This window comes from Homalodisca vitripennis, chromosome 2, assembly GCF_021130785.1.
Source record: "Homalodisca vitripennis isolate AUS2020 chromosome 2, UT_GWSS_2.1, whole genome shotgun sequence".
Lineage (NCBI taxonomy): Eukaryota > Metazoa > Arthropoda > Insecta > Hemiptera > Cicadellidae > Homalodisca > Homalodisca vitripennis.
The window spans coordinates 93,833,881-93,856,379 of record NC_060208.1 but is presented as its reverse complement, the minus strand read 5'-3'; the positions used below and the strand labels follow the sequence as shown (position 1 = coordinate 93,856,379).

The window sequence follows — 22,499 nt, the reverse complement described above, 5'->3', positions numbered from 1 at the left end:
GTAATTTAGGTTATGTTTGTTATTTGTCGTCTTAGTTTAGTTGTTTAGAATTTGGTTTGATTATTATAGTGATTGAATGCAACTGAGGAAAGAAAGATGGAAGTCGAAGTTCGAATACATTATTTTAGTTCACATATGTTGTTAATTATTTAATGTAAAGTATTACTTATATTTTGTAATGATGTAGCGGTTAAAGCTAAACACCCCAGGTAAAATCCCTCGTTCACTGATACTAAACAATGAAAATACAACTTTGAAATTATGGAATTTTATATTTTCTAACTAATTTAGATTAAGCCTTTAGTGGAATTCAAGAAACGTTATACAGAAACACACACAAATAAGTTTTAGTTATATTCTAAGAGAATAAATCCACAAATTAGATGGAGGTATATATTTAGTTGCTTGATTAGTAGTGCCTAAGTTCACTTTTATTTAATATGTACATATTTAGACATGATGATTCATTATGTTAATAGTGTATTTAGTTGGCCTTGGAGAGTCACATTGTTAATGATAGTGCATGTTTATGTGCAAAGAAATTGAGCTTAAACTAATCATTTTAATAGGGCACTATGGAATAGACTACATAATAATTATTTATTTTTAGTTGGACAGATTTCTTGATAGGCTTTTCAATTTAGTTGAAAGTGTATACAAGCTATAAATTATTTCATTTTATCAGGTTTACTGATTGTTTAATAAAATCATGTTCTTGCCTGTAAACCTTTAATACATTTTTCAATGTTAGGAGGAACAATCATGGATATCCTTCATCCAATCAAGGTCATTTGGGACTGTAGTGTCAGCAATGTAATGTTCCCAGTATTGGCTGGTATATCACTGGTTATTTTGACAACACACCTCTACCAACACTTCAAGGCAGAGACTCATGTTCCTATCAGAGACACCAAGCGGCATAATTGGAAAAGCTCACAACTTGTCGGCGAGGCAACTCACTGTAGTATCTGTGGAAATCTTCTAAACACCCGAGGATACTATTGTGATAGTTGTGGTGTAGCCGCTGACCCTACTTGCTTGAAAAATGCTGACAAAACTCTCAAATGTAAGAGTCTCTCGATTAAGGAGAAACCCATGAAACACCACTGGATTAAAGGTAAGGTTAGTATAACTTATCCAAGCTTTAAGTAATGAAAAACAGTTTCTGAATAGAATATTTGGTAAATCTTAAGATCAGTGACTACCGCTCTGATCGCCGTAATTTTTTCATACTAACCACAGGTTAACGTAATTTCACCAAAAAAAATAGTCCTGATTGTTTACCCCACCACCAAAAAAAATTTTTAAAAATTCAAATTAAACAAAATTTAAATGAAAACAATAAAAATTAAAAATTGTTTTACTTACCTTAATGGTATTTTGGGGGGTACAACGCAGACACTGCCTCGAGGAAAGCGTGAACCCTTTCTTCTGGGATGTATTTGGTTTTAAACAAGTACTCCGCAAGGTAACCGACGAAGTGCTTGCTCTTGCAACCGTATTTGGGGACTTCTGACCGGACGTCACGCCACTTCCGTTCAATTGTGTTGGTACTGGTGGATGTTACGGGGTCAACAAAGTCCTTTGAGTAATTCACAGTCAGGTGAGTAAACTGATACTGTGAAAGGGTGTTGTAGGCCTTCCAGCAATCAGTTATTATTGTGGATCCTGTGCGCACAAAACACGTTAATAACACGCTTTTAATCAAACAAACATGCTTCGAAGAATAGCGTGTGACAAGAACCATCGCACGCCATGTCAACAACTTCACTATTTATTCCTTGTCCATGTGGGTTTGTTTGTTGACATCTGGCGGTCAATCGAAGCCGTTCTATAGGTCACATGATCCGCCCGACCAATCGGAAACTTTCCTGTTTGTCACGTGACTACTGTCAACTCATCAAAACGACCATGGTCGGCCATTGTTTTAGTTTAAATCTTTTTATTTATGTGTTTAGTATTGCCAACATTGTACTGCCGAAAAACGGGTTTTTATATGTTAGTGACAATCAGGACTATTTTTTTCGCTGATCTTAATATTTACCGTATATTTTGTGGTAAATATATTTTACAAGTTTCACTCCGTATATTAAAATAAATGTTTTTAGTGGAATATATATAAGAATTGCTTACAAAATCGATAATTATGAAATAAAGTTTAAGAAACATCTGAAAAAGAGGAAAGATTTCCTCAGTATAGGTTATTACTGTGTGATCTTCATATATCTTTATATATATATTTCTTGTGTTCGTGTGTATGTGACTGAACTCCTCCTAAACGACTGGACCGATTTTGACAAAATTTTGTGTGTGTGTTGAAGGGGATTCGAAAATGGCTTAGATTCACAATTTGGTCCAATTTAAATAGTTTATTTAATTAATATTTTATTTATAAATTGTTGATGTTGGAGTGTTTAATATTGGATCTGACAGACTGCGCTATGACACATAATACAAAGTGAACTGATACTTAACAGCTGTTAACACTTTCAGTTGAAGTTCATCAAAGAGACAGAAATATTGGTTTACATTTAAATTTTAGAAAATATTAAATTATTGTAAAGTTTTTGATCAGCAGTGAATGCAGATTTCAAAGATGAAGTTATAATCACCAAAATTATAATGTTACAACACAATCATATGTTTAACTAATTTAAGTAGCATTTTAAATGTATCGATATGTATAGCCTTTATCGATATTTTCTGTAATCACTTTTGAGCACAGAGGTTAACCAGATATAAAATTGGTTGGAAGTTTCGTAAAATATACTTTTAACTGAAATTGTTAGTAAGTATTAAGTATGCAGCTTAATTAGTAGGCCTAGCGTAATACAGGAATTAAAGATAATGTTACTATCTATATTTTGCTACAGATATAATGACTTTTATAAAACCCAACTTAGATGTTTTTTGTACTTCTCAGACCTTTATAGGCTATGTTGAAGATGGAGCTTATATTGGCTACAGTTAACTTATTACATTTAAACACATAAAACCAATATTTAATACTTTTATTTTTGTGAGGTTGATAGCAAGGCTTTCTTCGTCAGACACATCACAAAAGTCTATGTTTATATATTTTCTTGCCAACAAACTCAACTGTGTCACCACAAATATCTTAGGACGGATATATATATATATATATTACAATGGGTACAAGTATACACTTTTTGAAATATTTTCTCGATCATGGCAGCATGGCAAACTCAACTATGGCGTAGAAATTATAATTCTTTCAAATCATAAGTACTCACCTACACGCAGAGTAAAAAATAAGAGCCATTAACAATTTTGCTTATCAATTGAAGCTGTTAACCATGGACACTACATAATACATAACAAAGAAAAGCTTACTTCCATTCCTAAACTACACAGAATCCTACCATGCATTATATCATTAATTGCTATTGTCTTTGACTTAAGGACTCCTCCACACTTGCCTAAATAGTTCAATTGTTACTGAAATTGTTGTAACAGTTCAATAACTATCTTCATTAACTATAACTATGTTGGAGAGGAATTTGAATCTTATAAAAACTGTTAATTAACTCTACGACTTCAGGGTCCCAAACACTGTTCTTTCAACTTAAATCTAAAATGAATCAGGAGATTGGAATAGCTTTGCGTGACTGCCAATTACTCAGTCAGGAGTGTTTGGAATTTCATAGAAAAAGAGTATGTGAATATAGTGTATGGTTTTCAACAAGAAATTGCGTGTGGAAGCCGCGGGTAACTACCAATTCTATTATACCTGTATGTCCATTCATACCAATATAGCTTAAAGCAAAACATCACTAAAAATGTCAAACCATAAAGCTGCAGTATAGTAAGTGGCCAAGGCTATCTATCGAACATAAAACATTTGACTTATTTCATAGTTATTTATAGTTAATCTCATTGCCAGCTGTTTTTATGAAACAGGCAACAGTATAGTTGGAAATTAATTTAATTCAATAAAGTGAAATCATTTACGTAGTGAATAGTGACATTGACATCAGCAAGAATGGTTATAAGATAATGATCTTGCTCCTTCCAGCATTTTTAAATGCTGTCAGACATGTTTACCCTGTAAAGTAGTTCTAAGGACTACGCTGCTTAAATTTACAGTAGTATAAATAAAGTTGTATTATTTTTTATAATCTAAAATGCGTTTATTTCTTTTACATATAAAATGTGGCTTCATTAATACAAACTTAAAGTCTATAACCTATCAGTTCAACATCATTGTCCTAAATTAATTAAAACAAAGTGAAGTCATGTGTGTATGGTATTTTGAGATACCCAGCAGGGATCACTTCTGGCTGGTTTATACCTTCCAGTTGAACCTACCACTGGGCACAGCAAAAACCGATGTGTTACTTAAATCTGGACAACCTTATAGATGTCCAGGAGCGGCACATCACTAACCGCAAATTTCGAGATTCTGGGGTTCAAGGGCAATTCGATAGGTCTAGTCTACTGTGGAAGATGACTGTTGGAGTTTGTTGGGTTTGTTCCCTAAACACAGAGGTTCTTGCTAGCCTCAACAAGGGTGTGCCACCCCCTGCCTGCTTTGACTTGAGAGGCTGGTTCAGATCTCGCCTCCCCTTCTTTTGGAGAGACATGACTGAGATTATTGCCCTAATTCTTCCTCATGGATCTTGATAGCCCCTACCCCCTAACCTTATCCATACTGAATATCCTTTCACTCCAGAAGCAGCGCTAAGGTTCTTATAGTAATGCAATTTATAAGCTTCTTGTGGTGTATATATTGATCTTGCCAAATCATTTGATATATTAGTTTATTCCATATTACTCACCAAGCTTCATGGACATGGACTGTTTTTGTGATTTAGTGAATACTTGTATATGAATGCCCTTTAAAGGTGAAACTTTTTTATGGCCTTTTTCAAATGAGTTTATTCAAAGTTTACGAGTTCCACATGGCTTTTAATTTATACCATACCTTTTTAATTCATGTATAGATGGTTTGCAAAAGAGTGCAAGTAACAACAGAAAAAATGGGAATCAATACAACTACCAAAAGAAAGTATTATCTTTGATTAGTGTTGGGTTGGTTTAAAAGACCACAACCCAAAAGTCCTGCAGAAAGTGTATTGAGAACCAAAAATAAATAACTAGGACTACTGCCAAATAGTAATACAGTATACTGTAAATCCAAGATCGCACAGAGGTGAGTTTAAATCCGTGAGTCCAGGTCCTTGCTAACAGTATATGAGTAAAAGTGGTGAGACTAGTCTAATAGGTTTATAGAATGTGGAAGTTTAGATTGTTTTGTGTTCACACAATATTTTAGAATTAAGATGTAAAGGTTTAATATATAATAAGAGTTAAAGGTTTATTATATCAGTAGTCTAACCTAGAAAATTTCTTTGAATGATTTCAAAAATTATTAAATACAAATATACGTTATGCCAGTGATAAAGGTAGGTCTAACCCATTATTATGTAATTCTAGTGAACTAAAAAATGAGAATGCCTGTAGGTAATCTGCCTGCTCATGAAGTGCTGTGCCATGTCTGCATGGAGCCGTGTGAAGAGGTCGGACTCATGGATTGGCAATGCTGCTGGTGTCAGACTACAGTCCACTCACACTGTATGTCCAAGATGGCACAGGTAACTGAGTTAGCATTAAAAGTTTTTGTCATTGACAGTGTAGGGGAAATTAGTGATGAATGGTCGAAAAATTGAATTTCAAATTGAGAAAATGTATCGTGGAGTCAGGAAAGTAGATTTTGGAAGATGCCTGTACAAGCAACCAAACACATTTTGACTACATTTGGCATGTGGGTATAGTGAATACCTAATCAAAATTTTATACACAAAAAATAAGTTTATAAAAAAATTAAAAATTATTTTCTCAATAAAGTTTAAAACAAAACAAAATGCACAAACTCAACTCTAAACATGTTTAATTATAAGTACTAAATTTAAATATTATTGTGACAAATGGTGATGTATGGTTTAAGACGATTGACTTTGGGAGAATGTGGGATAGAGATAGCCAGTGGCATATTCAGAAAAGAGGCTTAGGCCTTCAAACCAGCTGCGATATTGTAAAATCTTTTAATAAGGGTGTAATTTTATATATATATCTCTAGCATCAAAAATCCAAACTAATTGGGACTGAAGGGTTTGGATTTCCGGTTTGTTTGGGTTGTCGAACATAGCCTAGAAATTCCTAGTTAAATGTCAAGATGGTAATATAAATAAAAATAAACACTATGTATTATTTAATGAACGTTACCAAAGAATATTACGCACTACTACAAACTGCAACATGCAACTACAACTACACTACTGAACAAGTGAAGCAATTAAACTGATTGGTGACAGTGACACACAATGCCAACGGGGTTAAAAATAGACTTGCCCACTTGTGTGTTAGTTCAAAACAAATACCTTCTCGGGACTGCTTTCCGCATTACTTTAAGAGGGTGACTACTTAAGCCTGCAGAGAGCTCCTACTGTGGGGTCACCAAATGGTGGACTGTTGTCCGGATCCAGACCGCCAAACTACTTTGTGCGGACCTTGTGTTAATAATTCAAAATTTTTACATATGTAACCTGAGTACATTATTTGATTTTTCCTGTGCTTTGTCTTCCCTACTGCCGTCGATTCGCCAATGGATCACATGGAGCACAAGATCGTCAGTCGTCACGGCAGGTAGTCTGTTTGAAATGTATAGGCCATGACTAATGAGCATGTTTGTAAAAATGTTTTCTTCCCGTGATTTTTCTTCCAGGTGTACATTAAAGTCACCACAGACTACAAGTTTTTTCTTATTTCGAGAAAGAAAAGTAAAACATTTGTCCAGAAGTTGGATAAACTCATCAAAATCACCATCAGGAGAGCGGTAAATCGACATGATGATCATTAAAGAGTCCAAGAGCTCAATAGCGGCAATTTCTAAAGTTAGTTCTTTACAAAATTGTTCAAGGTTAAGTTTTTTATATCTAAGATTATTTTTAACATAAACTGCTGTGCCTCCATTTTTATGTTCCTGTCTACAATAGGCATCCGCCAAAATCAAATCTTCAATTTGGGTGTACACATCAATTTCATCTTTAACTAGCCAATGCTCTGAAATGCACAGTATATTTGGTCTAGTTTCCAATATAAAGAAAGATAGAACCTCCATTTTTGTCCTTAAACATTGAACATTTATTGAGGCTATTACCTTGTCTGAGCTATAATTTTTCATAGGCTTTTTTAACTTAGGCCTATGACTAGTTGTTTGGGAGTTTAGGCTAGGAGGAATAATATCACTAGACTGAATGTTAGACAAATGAGAAACTAAGTTACACTGAGAGTTTGTGTGTTTCTGAATAAAAAACGCTTTAGTGTTACATTTCTGGGCCAGCGGGTACAATCCATAACCTTATCTTTATGTAAAAAATCTACTCCTAGCTTGAAGCTCTTGTTTACTCCCTTGTTTTCAAGTTTTTCAACACTAAAACTAATATTAGGAAAGGCTTTACTTACAAAACATCGAACATCCTCTTCACTCGTTCCCATAGCGACTTTTCCCAAATGAAACCAAGCCTTCTTAGCACCGAGAAGGTTTGATGAGACACTATCACCTGTACCGATTATAATAGAGTGTTTCTTTTTGTATTTCGATGACTCTGGATATGGGCTTACGCTATTTTTGCTTAGGCCTAGATTAGCCTTGCCAAGTCCATTCCTAACCTCACTGTCCAGCTTTCCTATTTTATTTCTCACATTTTTCCTTCTAGGCCCAACAGCTTGCTAATCTTCATTTAACTTATTTTCTGTCTTAGAAGGAGAAACATCGTCACTTGCAACCAAAGAGCAGGTTTCAGTCCGAGTAGTGTCCGAGTCACTATTTGAGCCTAGACTTGCTTCAACATTTTTGTTATTTACATCTTGGCATATTCTATTTGTAAGCCGTTTAGAAGTTCGGGTTTTAACAATATCTACATAAGATGGAGTTTTAATTTTGTCATCGGTAATTTCATTTACACATTCACTAAGGTTAGGTTCCATTCCTATTTCTGGATTTATTAGACTGTTCGATGTATTGGAACAACTCTCTCTCTCTGAACCGTTCTCAGAACGATTCGGTTCTTTGGATTCGTTTGTGGATGTTTCAATTTTTGAGTTGGCATGGAAATGTCGCATAATTTCATAAGGGTAATACGTGCGATGCGATGTATTGGGGGGAGTGTACATGCCACCCTTCTGCACCTTCAGTTAGTCAGTGTTTTGTTATTATGTGGAATGATGGAAGCTGCCAACACCAAGTGTGCTAAATACGTAGAAGGTGGAAGTAAAAAAAAATTTTGCTGGAATGGACCAATTTGTATTTGTTGTTCAATGATTGAGCAGGAGAAGTGTGGGAGGCTAAGCGTATGAAACCATTCACTGATGCTGACAAAGTTAAGAAATGCATACTCAAGGCAGCAATGTTTAGTTTGGTCATAAAAAAGATGTTGAAACTAGATGACGGAATCCGTTATCTGCGAGTATTTACTAAAAATTTAATTCTGTATTTTATGTTTTAACTTGGCTATGATTTTGATATTCATAACAATGAAAAATTGTCATCAAATAATGTGTAATATAAAATATAAGGTACTTCAAGCTTCCAGGTGGCAAGGTCGTAAATTTTCTGGCTTCATTAGCTAATACAACTAAAATATTTTAAAAACGGCTAAATATATATACCAATATGTAGGTAATTGTCAAAGGTTTCATGTTGTTAAAATTATTAAAATATGCAGTATATTCTATTAGACATTTTTCAAAGTGTGTTAATATTTTGCTTGATAACCTACAATGAATGTCCTTTTCCAACTTTGCCCAACTGAGGGCCCTGTTTCATCAGGTGTTTATTTTTTATATAATTAAAACAATCAATGAAAACATATACGACCAAAATAGTATAATGTACCAAGAGTAACAAGCTATGCTGAATGAAGAAAAACAAAAGTTAAAAAAATCAAAGCTCTTCAGAAAATTAAGTAAATCTCATCATATACAGATGAAGTGTTATTGTAGCATATATTGTAGTAAAATGTTATTGTTTTGTAATTAAATCCTTAGGTTTTAAGTTACAGCTAGTGGTGAATTCTAGTCTTTATTGACAATCTAGAGAATTTAAAAGAAATCAGAACTTAGCTAACGTACATAATAAAAAATAAAGTTTTGTTTTGAATATTTACACAGTGTATGTAAAATGTTTAACAAGTAAATTTCTCCATAGATTTGCGACCTCGGTAGATTCCGGTTGTTGATTGTGCCACCATACTGTGTTGAAGTGACCTCACACCGTACCAGCATCAGTCACAGACTCCTGCTCTCCAGCATTACGTCACCCGGCTGGACGGACTGGTCCCCTGTCATCGTCGTTGGTATGTACATCTAGGTCACTGAAGTTGAACTATGCTCATATTGAATTATACTGAGAAGGAGAATAATTTTGTATTAGGTCTATTTTATTTTTTTATTAAATATTGTGTTAACTTTAGTATGTTTTATGGTAAAAATTGTGGCTGACATAAAAATAAAGCTTAATTCATAAAGTTTTTCTCTATAAATTATTAAACTACAGCACTTAAAATTTCCCTTTCTTCGAGAAACATAATCAAGTCAGTTGGTATCTTCTTTGTGTGAAGAGAGATCTGCAACACTTAAGGACTCTAGTTCAGTTAGTGTGGTGGTTGTAGTGGTTTTCAATAAAATTTCTGGAGATTCAAGGCTTACGCTCAGCTAACTATAGGTCAATATTCTGTAAAATAAATTTGATTAATACGTACTAAATAGATTAAGAAAATTATTTACACTTAGCTATATAGTTTACTTATCAGTATAGCTCAATCTATATAGTTTTAATCCCTCACGTTTCAGCCAACTGCAAGTCGGGAAGCAATGATGGAGACCTAGTACTGTCATGTTTTCGCCGACTGTTGAACCCAGCTCAAGTTGTTGATCTTTCAAGGTAAAAATTACTGCATGATGAAAGGTTTTTTGCAATGTTTGAACCTTTGACAAAAAGTCTGATTAAAGCTAATAAATATTATGCAAAATTTAGGAAGCAAAGAAAAGTTTCTTTTGGATTACATACATTTTGAGTGTAAAATTTACAGAAATATATAATAGAACTCACGTAACTTAATCTTATTTCATGGCAATTGGGGCCATGACTTTTCCCTAATTTTCATGTTTAGTTTAACACCTGTTGACTGAAATTTACTTGTTGGGATATGTTTGTTTTAGCAATATTTTGCTGTGGTGTGAACCAAACAAACTTAAGAATGTTATGAAGAAGTTATTTTTTCAACATTTTTTATCTATCATGAAATTTGTCATTTAAATTAGACTAATATTTGTGTAGTTGTAGTATACTATAACTTGGGACTAGGCAGATGATAGTAGCTGTGGTGTTCAGGTGGCCACCGCAGGCTGCCCTGGAGTGGTGTCAGCTGCTCGGACCCTCGCTGTCTCGCCCTGCTGTTGTGCTGGTTGCAGGGGGCGATGGGACGGTGGGATGGGTTCTTAATGCTATACACAAGCTTAAACTGAAGGTAGGTCTTTATCGAGATCAATCTCATGGGTTAATTAAAGAAAATAAACTATAAAGTAATTTTAGTAGATTATGAATAAAAAATAAAGTGGGAGTATTTTTCTCAGTGGTCTCTATAGCCAAAGTAAAACCTACTGATAAAGACAGCCAGCAACACACATAAATTAATATTTGGAACAAGTACACACAATAAGAAAAAGAAGATAGGAAGTTAGAACTTAATAAAAAGTTCCTTCAGTTTATAAATTGGTTTTTGTTTTTCTAAGAGCATGTTTTATAGATAGTGTACATGGAGTTGACACAACATATTTGTTTTGGTTCCTTATTTATGCATGTCAAAATACTTTGTTCGTTTTAACCTAGATTTTAGTTTTGTGTTAGTGTAGGTATTTACCTTAGGAAGAGATCAGATTGTGGATCTCGAAATTTAGTGTTACTGATTTGTTGTATCATTGAATTATGGCAAATGTCTGAAAAAATCCTGTTACCTCCATAAGACATCTATTCTTATCTTCTGCCGTATTGTCCTTCAGGAGGTACCTAAGAAGATTCTCTCATTAGGGTGCTTATTATTCTCATTATACTGAACACATTAAATGCATGGGGAATCCTTTCAGAACAATCTAAGTGTGCTCATATTTTTCCATGGGAACCCATGCTGTTTAACAGTCTGATACTTTTTGCAAATGCCATTTCCCCAAAGCACCAGCAGAAATGAGTGAGACACTTGTTTATAGATTTGAATTTTTCTCCCAGCTCTTTTGTGTAGACAAAAGCCCCCTGAAGTACTGAAGAACAGTGTTCTGGTCTTATCAAAGCCATTACTGGTGCACGATTGGGCAGAGTATCAGCTACTTTATTATCACCCATCTGACATGGCCATTGTTCAGTGATACACAAAATCAGTAACATTATTTTTCGAGATCTGCAATCTGATCTCTTCCTCAGGTGAAGGACTAACCTAACACTAACTAACTACAATTCACATTAAAATAAACAGATCATACCAGAGCATTGTGACACACATAAGTTAGGAATCACAACAACCATGTTGTGTCAACTCCATGCACACTAACTCTAAAACATGCACTTTAATCAACCGCTTTGGTTGCCTCTGAAAATGAAATGTACGATATCAACCAAATGAGATTTGTAATAGACCAATGCGGAATCACAATATGGTTTTAAGAAGTTCTTCTAGAATAAACCAATAATAAAAAAGCTCACTCTCGTTCCTTCCTTTTTTGCCTTTATCATGTTTCTGCCATAACAATTGATATTTACCCTTGGCCTATGGTCAGTTCTTGGTGCTTGGTCGGCAAGTGGAGACCTATTGTGACTTATATTCTGTAGTTTAGTTTAATATTAGTGTTGTGTTTTTAAGTGCATGTTTTAGAGTTAGTGTGCATGGAATTGACACACATTGTTGTGATTCCTGGCTTATGCATGTCAACTCTCTGGTATGATGGGTTTATTTTAACATAGATTGTAGTTATGAGTCAGACTCGGAGCAGGAAGGTTGTGTGCCGGCTGTGCTGCGTAGTTTGTTATCTACTTCTTTAACAGATAAGAGTTCATGCAGAGTCTTGTCCTTGCGTGACTTCGCCTGCTTTCTCGTGTGTATGGTTAAATCAGTGAATTTATTTATTTAATGTTTTATAATTTTTTAGCTTAGTTCTTGCTTATTGATATTCTGATTCTTCAAAGCAGTGTTGTAGTAAAGTGGATATTATGTCTGACTGTAAAGTTTGTGTGAAATCGTTGAAAAACATTAAGTCAAAAATTACATGTTCTGACTGTAGAGGTTCATTTCATCCAAAATGTATAAACCTTAGCAATGAAGAAGTTAAGTACTTAGCTGATGAGGAACAAGTTTGACGCTGTGATCCTTGTTCCAAAGCGCGGCGCCAAAGTATGAAGATGGAATCTACTGGAGGACAAGTTTCTTACGATGATATATTCAAGACGTTTACTGAGTTGAAAGATGACTTTAAACGCGTTGAAACTAGTTTGGGAGCTTCTTTAAACGCGTGTCACGAAGAAATATCTGAAACAAAAGGTATTGTCAGTCAGAAGAAGAAGCAGTTGGAGAGTTTGCTGAATACCGTTGAGGAGCTTAGAAGTGAAAACATCATCCTGCGCAAGAAGTTGGCCCAGGCTGAGGAGAGGGCTGACGACGCGGAGCAGTATTCTCGCCGGAATACTGTCGAGATCCACGGTGTACCGTATAATAAGGGAGAGGATGTACTGAAAGTGGTGAAGATGGTCGGCCGCGCACTTGACTACCCAGTGGAGGATATGATGGTGGACGCGTGTCATCGGCTGAGGACCAGAGACGGCAGTGACAGACCACCAGGCATTGTCGTCAAGATGGTACGACGGATCGACGCGGAGGGACTTCTGCATAAGCGGCGTGTGAAGCGTAATCTGAACAGCCACGATCTAGGGATGACGGACAAGCCTGCCGAGGTCTTGTATGTCAATGAGAGCCTCAGCGCAGGGAGACGTCGACTGCTGAACGCCGCGCAACAAGCCAAGAGGGAAAAAGAGTATACCTACCTGTGGATCCGCGGCGGAAAGGTACTCATGCGGAAAAGTCAAGGCGATCCTGTGAAGGTGTTAAACTCAATGGACAACATCAGTGACCTGTAAGTGACTTCTACGACTCTTTTTCTCATGTGTTTTGTTATTTAGGCTTATTTTATAAGTTAAACTTATCTTTTGTTTCATTTTGTTTTTAGGTGCAAAGTTTTACATAATACATATGATAACTATTAATGTTTTTTTTTTCTTTTTGTATATATATATAAATAAGGTATATTGTACTAATTATTTACTTATAAAAACCTTAAGTGGTTATAGTATATTACTTTTTTAATTGTCACAAATAGAAGATAACGGTTGTTTAAATCAAAGTTGTGCTAATTCTGTTAACTTCTTTGTCCAAAATATTAGGAGCCTCAGGAAAAATTTAAATTTGTTTTTAGTGGAAATTGAAAATTTAAAAATCAGACCTAACTTTATCGTGTTAACTGAAATTTGGGTTTTGCCTAACGAGATAAATCATTACAAAATTGACGAGTATTCTGTGTATAGTAACTGCAATGACGATTATCGCGCGGGCGGTGTAGCGGTGTACGTGCAGGAGGGACATGAATGTACTGGTATAGTAGCGCTTCACGACATGCAGTCCGCAGATTGTCTCCAACTAACCTTCCATACCGGTGTGTCAGACTTTGTCCTCCTCGCTGTGTACAGGCTCCATGCAGTGTCTATACACCAATACTTTAAAGATATTGAACAACATATCGCTAGCCTTGAGGGAAGGAATATTATTTATACAGGAGATATAAATTGTGATATTCTGAGTGATGACATTAATGCAAACAACTACTTAAACTTAATGGCAGGACTTGGGTTGAGTTGCTTAGTTGAAGAACCGACTCATATTGTTGGTATTTCTCAAACTTGCATAGATCACTGTTTTGTTCGTTTTGACACAACTATCAATATAGAGTTATACACGAAGCCCAGGTAATGCATTTAGGCATTACCGACTACTCTTTAATTTCTGTAACTTTGCAGGTATGTACTAAAGCACCAAAAGTCAATCACGGATTAGAAAAAATAAATTATGAATCGTTATTTACTGAGCTAGGTGGAATGGACTGGGATGATGTTATAAGTGAATCCTCTTTATCTGGAGCTTTCGAGTTACTCATTTACAAGATTGATACAGCAGTTAAAAATAACACCCACTCTTACAAAACCACGAATAGAAATAAAAAACTCACACCTTGGATAACTGAAATCTTGTGTAAACGTATTAAAAACAGAAGAAAAATATATAACTTATTGAGAGCGAATCCTCATGACGAAAGAATGAAATTATATTACAGACGATACAGAAATAGCTTAAGTGCTGATTTAAGAACTAGGAAAGAGGAATATTACATGATTCAGTTTATAAATTGTGACGGAAACTCTAAGGCTCAGTGGAAATTAGTAAATAACTTAATAGGCGAAAGTAAAAGCAAACCCTCATTTAGTGAGTTGGTTGTTAATGATGAAAAAGTTACTGATAAACAACAAATTGCAACAGAGTTTAATAGGTTTTTTCTTAGTATTACAGATAAGCTGAGAAGTACTATCAACTATTCAAAGGTAATTAACAACTCTCATTACAATCACGCCTTTCCCGTAGAAAGTTCACCTAGGACAATATTTTTGAGACCAACAGATCAGGATGAAGTTATCAAGCTTATTAAAGGACTGAAAAACAATAAGTCTTCTGGTTCAGATATTAGCGGTTATTTGTTAAAAAAAGTACATAATTATATAACGCCAATCTTAACTTATCTTTTTAATAGAAGCATTCAAGAAGTTTTTCCCCAATGCCTTAAAATAGCAACAGTTATTCCAATATTTAAACATGGCGACAGGATGCAAACTAACTGCTATAGGCCAATTTCTTTATTGTCTACGTTCGCAAAAATATTAGAAAAAATAATTAAAAAAAGATTAATTGATTTTTTCCAGTCTACAAACTTTTTAAGTGAAAACCAGTATGGGTTTAGGCAAGGCCTAAGTACAGAAGATGCCTTAATTGATTTCATGGATAATATGTACAACTCTGTTAACAGTGGAAATAAATGTGCTGCCTTATTTGTTGACATAACAAAAGCATTTGATACAGTTGATCATGGTATACTTTAAAAAAAATTATGGTTGGCAGGAGTACGGGGTCATGCTTATGAATGGTTAGTAAGCTACCTACAAGATAGAGAACAATATGTGAAAATTGATGGCAAATTTAGTGAGTGTGACATTATTAGATATGGAGTGCCCCAAGGTTCAGTTCTTGGCCCAGTCTTGTTTTTAGTATATATTAATGAACTGTGCAAAGGCAGGTTGCATGGCCGATTGACAGCGTTTGCTGATGACACAGCGTTGTCGTACACTAATCCAGATCTACTAGTAATTCGCAACTTAATGCAGGAAGATTGAAATTATTTGCGGTTTTGGTTTGATAAGAATTTTATGATATTAAGTGAAAAACAAAATACATTGTTTTTGATACAAAAAGCAAACTAAATTTTGAAAATCCACTATGTTATCATGATTTAGAATGTAAAAATAATAGCAACTGTAATTGCTTAAAGCTGGAATCGGTGACTCAAATGAAATACTTAGGTTTAATAATAGACTCAAATCTTTCTTGGAAGAGCCATGTAAACAAATTAAAGAGAGAGCTGGTGAGAACTGTTAGGAGTTTTTACTTGTTAAGGAACATTTGTCCAAAAAAAGTCCTGATTAACATGTATCATGGCTTAGTTGGATCTTGATTAAGATATGGACTAGCATGCTGGGGAGGCACTTACGTTAGCACATTATATCCTATCATAATCCTCCAAAAGTCCTTCCTGAGAATCATAACCAATTCCCGTTTTACTGATCATTCCTGGCCATTATTTATGGAGTTAAAAATTCTTCCCTTTCGTAATTTGTATATTTATAAAGTTCTAAAAAATTTTTTTATCAGAAGTTTGAAAAATTTTAATGAACGGAATTTACCTTATATAGAAACAATTCTGTTTTTGTTCCTAAATCAAATCTAACTATGGTTCAACAATTTTTTTCGTGGAGTGCACCGAGGATATTCAATTTAATTTCTAAATATATTGATACAAATGTCTCCTTAAACGTATATCTTAAAAATTTAAAATCGTTCCTTTTAAGTTTATCAGATTGTGAAAGCTTTCTCAGGGTAATGCCTTAAGAGAAGTGTCCATGTCATAAATTGGCATAGGGTACTCTAGGAACTAAAAGGCTGTTAGTTTGTAAGCACTTTATGTATTATAAAAAGGATTTATTACTTTTAATAATAAATTTATAATTCACTTACTTGTTTTGCGAAGTCTTTTTATTTAGTATTTTTATTAGTTTTGAAATTGTGTGCACAAACTTGTATATCTGAAGTTATGTGCTTTGTAGTAATGCAGCACAGCCATCCTCCAAGTCGTTTTTTGTTAATAATAGGGATGGCTACCCCAAACAGGCTTGCCTAGGGGGTATGTCTACTATTTCACAGCTTTGTAGATACCTAGAAAAGTATTTATAATTTAAGAAAAACTGTATAAATTAATCAACCTAATTTTCTCTTTATGTTAGTGTCTATTTCAGTTATTGTTTATTTTAAGAAATGTATATTATGTCCTATATGCGTATCATATTCTATATGTGTATCATATTCTATATGTATGTCATATTCTATATGCATGTCATATGTGTGTAAATGAAAACTGTTTATCAAAGTTGTGGAATAAAGATTTCTTGAAATTGAATTGAATTGAAATTGAGATATGTGTTAGGGCAGTTATTCACCTGAGGAAAGGATCAGATTGCAGATTGTTACTGATTTTGTGTATCACTGAGCGATGGCAAATGTCTGGAAAACATAATGTTTCCTTCTCAATCCTTCCATTGTTAGAAACAACTTCAAATCATGGTTTGTGATTCTCTGGTACATATGTTTTGACATACAGCTTTTTCTGTTTCCAATTTTCTTGACTTTGGCAAGTCCATCACCATCATATATTGATTTGTGCTCGCTAGATCTAGGATGTATTAAGTTTTCCAATAACCGAAGAAGAGGATGGACTCCAATCCTCAATCATTGTTCTATCCTTGTAACATGATGGCAAATGTCCTAAATCCTGATTTCCTTTCAAATAAACTATTTTCAATTACAAACTTTAAACAAAGAAAGGATTAGAATATTTTTTTTCTTAATAATGATTTCAAATGTCTTTGTGAGAAGTTTAATTGATTTGTTATGGAAATGGCTAGTAACGTATGTATGTAGGGTGGCCTCCCAACTGGGAAAACCTGGAATAAGCTGGGAATTTTTCTGAGAACCAGGAAAATTTCAAAAATAATTTTTCCGTCTCTAAGAACTTATCAAATCAAGACATAGTTTGACAGCTTCTTGAATCAAGAACTGATTAATCATGAAACATCGTATTTTACGCGACATGGCTCGTGAAATTGTGAATGAAGAAGTCAAGTGCGCCCATTATTAGTTCTCGTGATTCACCTTGCAGGGAATTGTCTAAAGTCCTCTTGGACATCTTAACGCCATTGGTAGGAAAAACTGACTCTTTCATCAAAAATTCCAGGGATTTTATAGAGAAGTCAAAATCCCTAAAGTTGACTGAAACTGACAAACTGGTAAGTTTTGATGTCGAAAGTCTATTTACAAATGTACCAGTTCAAGAAACTCTCGGAATTATTAAATCACGTCTCAAAGAAGACCAAACATTAAAGGATAGAACTAAACTTCCTGTGCCAGTAATTATGGAACTGTTAGAACTATGCACTCAATGCAATTATTTTGAGTTAGAGGGTAAAATTTACCGTCAAGATGAGGGGATGGCAATGGGTTCTCCACTGTCTCCTATTTTCGCCAATATCTTTATGGAGGAATTTGAGCGAAAAGCTTTGGCTTCAGCTCAGTTCAAACCGAAGATTTTGTGGAGGTATGTGCATGATACCTTTGTTATTTTTTCTCATGGAGACATTGAATTAAATAATTTTTTGAATCACATTAATAGTATTTCTCCTTCCATCCGCCTCACAATGGAAGTGGAAGTCCAAAACAAGCTTCCCTTTTTGGATGTGTGTGTGTGTTAAGAGATAGGGATGTCCTTAAGACAACTGTTTTTCGAAAGATAACACACACAGGAAAATATTTAAATTATCAATCCAACCATCAAAAATCTGTCAAAGAAGGAGTAGCCTACTCGTTGTTTGATAGAGCAAAGAGCTTGTGCTCAGATAAAGATGGATTAAAAGAAGAATTTAAGAAAGTTGAATCGGATCTCAGAAGCAATGGATACCCTCATTTAGTAATAAATAAGTGCAAAAGAACCAGAAGAATCATTCCTGAGTCAGAAAAACAGAATTGTGATAAATTTGCGTTTATGTCAATCCCTTATGTGCCGGGATTATCGGAGAAAATTAGAAGAGTAGGTAGAAAGTACAACATTAGAACCGCGTTTAAAACACACAACACTCTTAGACAAAGTCTCGTAAAAACAAAACCAAAAAATGGCACACAGGATTCCAAAAACTGTGTTTACAGTATAAAATGTAGTTGCAATAGGGAATACATAGGCGAGACAAAAAGACCACTAAACGTAAGGATAAAAGAGCACAAAGAAAACACGAGAAAGGGTCTAACAGAGAAGTCAAAAATTGCACACCATTGTTGGTCCGAAGACCATCATATGAATTGGGATGAAGCCAACATAATACATCGGGAACCACATTTCTTCAAAAGGAAATTAATTGAGGCAACATACATTAAATTGGCAGACCAACCAATCAGTCAACCATCAGTCGAGATTAGGCCGCTTTGGTTGCCAATTCTAAAAAATGAACTAAAGAGAAAACCAAAAGTATCAAACGGATCAGATATTTGTAATAAACCAATGCGGAGTCACAATATGGTTTTAAGAAGTTCATCTCGCATGAACCAATAATAACGAAAGGGCCCATTCCTATCCCCCTTCCTTTTTATTTCCGCCATCTTGTTTTAGTCTGCCGTCACGATTACCATTGGCTAGCCCCTTTGGTCAGTCGTAGGTGGTTAGTAGACGGATGAAGACGTATTGTGACCTGTATTCCGTAGTTCTGTTTTAATGATTAGTGTTTTTTATAGTTTTTATTAAGTGCATGTTTATAGAGTTAGTGAAGTTTACAAACAACATGTAGGTTGTGATTCCTGACTTAGGCGTGCCACAACGCTTTGGTAAGATTTGTTTATTTTAACCTAGTTTGTAATATTATGTATGAGGTTAGTTCTTTACCTGAAGAAGAGATCAGATTGCAGATCTCGAAACGTAGTGTTACTGTTTTATTGTTTCACTGAACGATGGCAAATGTCCGGAAAAATCCTGTTTCCTTCACAAGAAAGTATAGTGGGTTATTTACAACAAGTACCGTGGAAGAAGGGGGCATTTGCGTACTGTTGCACAGCAATGACTGAGCTGAGGGATGATTAGAATTGGTGGCGGATAAACGCCATTGTGTGGTACTGCCCTGATGCTCATGTCTGCCATGACTAGTGTCGGGTGTTCCCCATATGTACAACACAAACATTAAACTTTAAGTCTCCACCCAATCTAGCGCTTACCACTTGTATCGCGGCCGAATCCTCGATTGGTCTATGAATTGCTCCTCATACACGTTCTGATTGTCATCAAATTACGTAGGTTAAAACAAAGGAAGTGATGTCAAGTTTTGATATCACGGTCACATTCAAATCTTGATTCAATTGCGTTTACACTGGCAAAAAATGGCGCAAGTTTTGTGTCCAATTAAACATTGCTAGTCTAAACGGGCGCAAGAGCTCTGGCGAGCGCTGCTGCAACCAGTGCCGGACAGTTGGTTACAAGAACTGGGGAACAGTGTCGGTTATTAAAATTTGAATTATAAACATTGCTGAGACATCACTGTCGTGTGTGAATAGATTTCATCTTTACTCCCGGAACAACCAGAGATACAACTGTAGCGTGACAGTTCTCGTGTTTTATCGTCACCGAATTTCTTGCATATTGCTAGCGACGAAATGCTAGAGCACCGCAGCTTTGTGGCATTTCTTGCAAATACTGCTGGTGACGATAAAACGTCATCGTTGCACTTGGTGTAAGGGTTACATACAGTACTGCAGTTTTCAATTTGGTTTTAAAATAGAGTAGATAATCAGAAATTTTCGACCGGGAAAAAACCGGGAATTTGAAAAGAGGTTTTGAGTGGTCACCCTGGTTTGGTTCTGACTATGGATTTATTGGATATTGAAGGTGGGCTTGTCACAAAGTCTAGACAAATATATCAAAATAGTAATAAAGATATTGCAACTTATTTGAGTTTGATTATCAATAAGGTTTTGAATTTGGCAATTTATTTGTAATTTTATAAATTTTACTTAAAAGGTCAGATCAGTAAAATACAACATGAATCTGCTATAGGCCTATTTTATTCAAAGTGCATATGATTTCCAGATGGAACCAGTGGTGGGAATCGTTCCCCTAGGAACCGGGAATGATCTGAGTAGAGTTCTAGGGTGGGGGAGTGAACACAGTGTTGACACTACTGGTGATCAGATACTTGAGAACATCTTGCGAGCTCGTACAGTCAAACTTGACAGGTTTGTGGTCTGGATTTCTCTATCTTTAGTTTCTTACAGATTTTGGTTGATACTATTACTTGTTATCTTTAAATAACGATTTCAATTAGTGAGTATATGATGATGGTAAAGATATAAAGATATATATTTTTCTAGGTAGATTAAGTACATAGAAGCTACATATTAGATGGAATATTACATCTTAAAGGAGTTGTTGATGAAAAAGAATTTATTTAAAACATGTACATCTAAAGTAAAGATCATGATGGTAAAGTATATTACAAGTTGTAATCATGGGAATACTACTCTTTTTAATTGGAATTGATCCAGTGGTATTTGGAAAGAGTATTATTTAAACTGTATCTGTTTATACAGGAATATTATAAGTATCAAAACAATGTTATAACCTTGTTATGGTGTTACATACATATATGAACTATGCACATCAGGTTGGGGTCTAAAACCAATTTGTTTAAACTTTAAAAATTCTTTATCTCTAGGGAGTAGCCTGCGGAGTTGATTCAACATTTTTAGTTTCAAGATAGTTATATAAGCTGAATATTATTATTAACATCTGTATGATACACGAATAATGAATGATATGTAATTAAATGTATCTCATCCTCTAAGAAATGGTGCTTGAATAAAGTAAAGAATATGGGATAAGAAATAAATGTACTAGTGTATATTATTTTATTTAAAGTTTATAAAAAACTATCTTAACCAATAATTTGGGATAAACATAAAAATGCTGCTTCAGGATGATAAAGAAGTCCTTAGGTTTATTGCATACTATTAATCCATAGGTCTAGTTGATTTTCCTGTCTGTGTGTGTGAACCAAAACTAGCAATTAATTTGCCTGAGAATGTAAAGGTTTCCTATTATGATGATAACTGAACTAAGTAGTAGCCATGGTATTATTACTGTTGTGTTTTAAAGATTTCAGGCTAGAGTGTACATTTGTTTAAATTTAACTTTTATTTAACACTTCTTGTTAAATATTTATTTATGCTAATTAACTTAAAATAGTAATTTTAACGTGACTACTCACTAAGTGTAGTTTTTTTTTGCTCATTCTGTACAGGATACATATTATATAGCACTCATACATAATTTTGACTGACAATGTTTCAGATGGCAAGTGGATATAAGTCCTTACAACCCATTGTACAGGAGTCATAAGCAACTCTTGATGTACAACTATCTCAGCATAGGCGTGGATGCTCAGGTCACCCTCGACTTCCATCGAACTAGGGAGTCGCCTTTCTATCTCTTCAGCAGTCGTATTTTCAACAAGGTTAGTGGACACAAGTGCTTACAACACGTTGTACAGAAGTCACCTCTTGTATAACTATCTTGACATAGACAAGTTTACTTGTACCAATTAATTTATATGTTTTGTTTAAAATGTATTATAGGCGATGGATAAATTAAAAGGATAACAGGATTTTTAGCATTTTCCATTTTTAGGCTAATTATCTACCTGACAGAAATCAGATGTAGATGTAGAAGTGTAGTGCTACTGATTAATCGCAATGGCAAATGTACAAAATAATCCTGTCATCTTTACAAGCACTAATCAATAAATCCAAGTAGGAATGAACATGCCTATAAAAAAAATTGACCACTGACAAGTTGTACATTAAAAAAAATTCAACCTTATACCTTAGGTTAATTGCTGTGAGGAGAAGCAAAAGTCATAAGATTACACAATACAGGCACACTACACAAAACAAGCTGTTAAGATCAAAGAAGACAAG

The 22,499-nt window shown here is 34.7% G+C and overlaps 1 protein-coding gene across 1 annotated transcript in view; it reads left to right on the top strand.

The window, feature by feature from the left end:
• LOC124354361 (diacylglycerol kinase epsilon-like) overlaps positions 1–22,499 on the top strand; it is a 41,239-nt gene continuing 18,740 nt past the window's right edge. The window contains exons 1-8 of the mRNA XM_046804752.1: positions 1–209; positions 752–1,117; positions 5,485–5,615; positions 9,230–9,377; positions 9,874–9,964; positions 10,415–10,550; positions 20,614–20,759; positions 21,874–22,036. Of these exons, the coding sequence (XP_046660708.1) occupies positions 763–1,117; positions 5,485–5,615; positions 9,230–9,377; positions 9,874–9,964; positions 10,415–10,550; positions 20,614–20,759; positions 21,874–22,036 (1,170 nt within the window). The 5' untranslated portion in view covers positions 1–209; positions 752–762. The remainder of the gene's footprint in view (positions 210–751; positions 1,118–5,484; positions 5,616–9,229; positions 9,378–9,873; positions 9,965–10,414; positions 10,551–20,613; positions 20,760–21,873; positions 22,037–22,499) is intronic.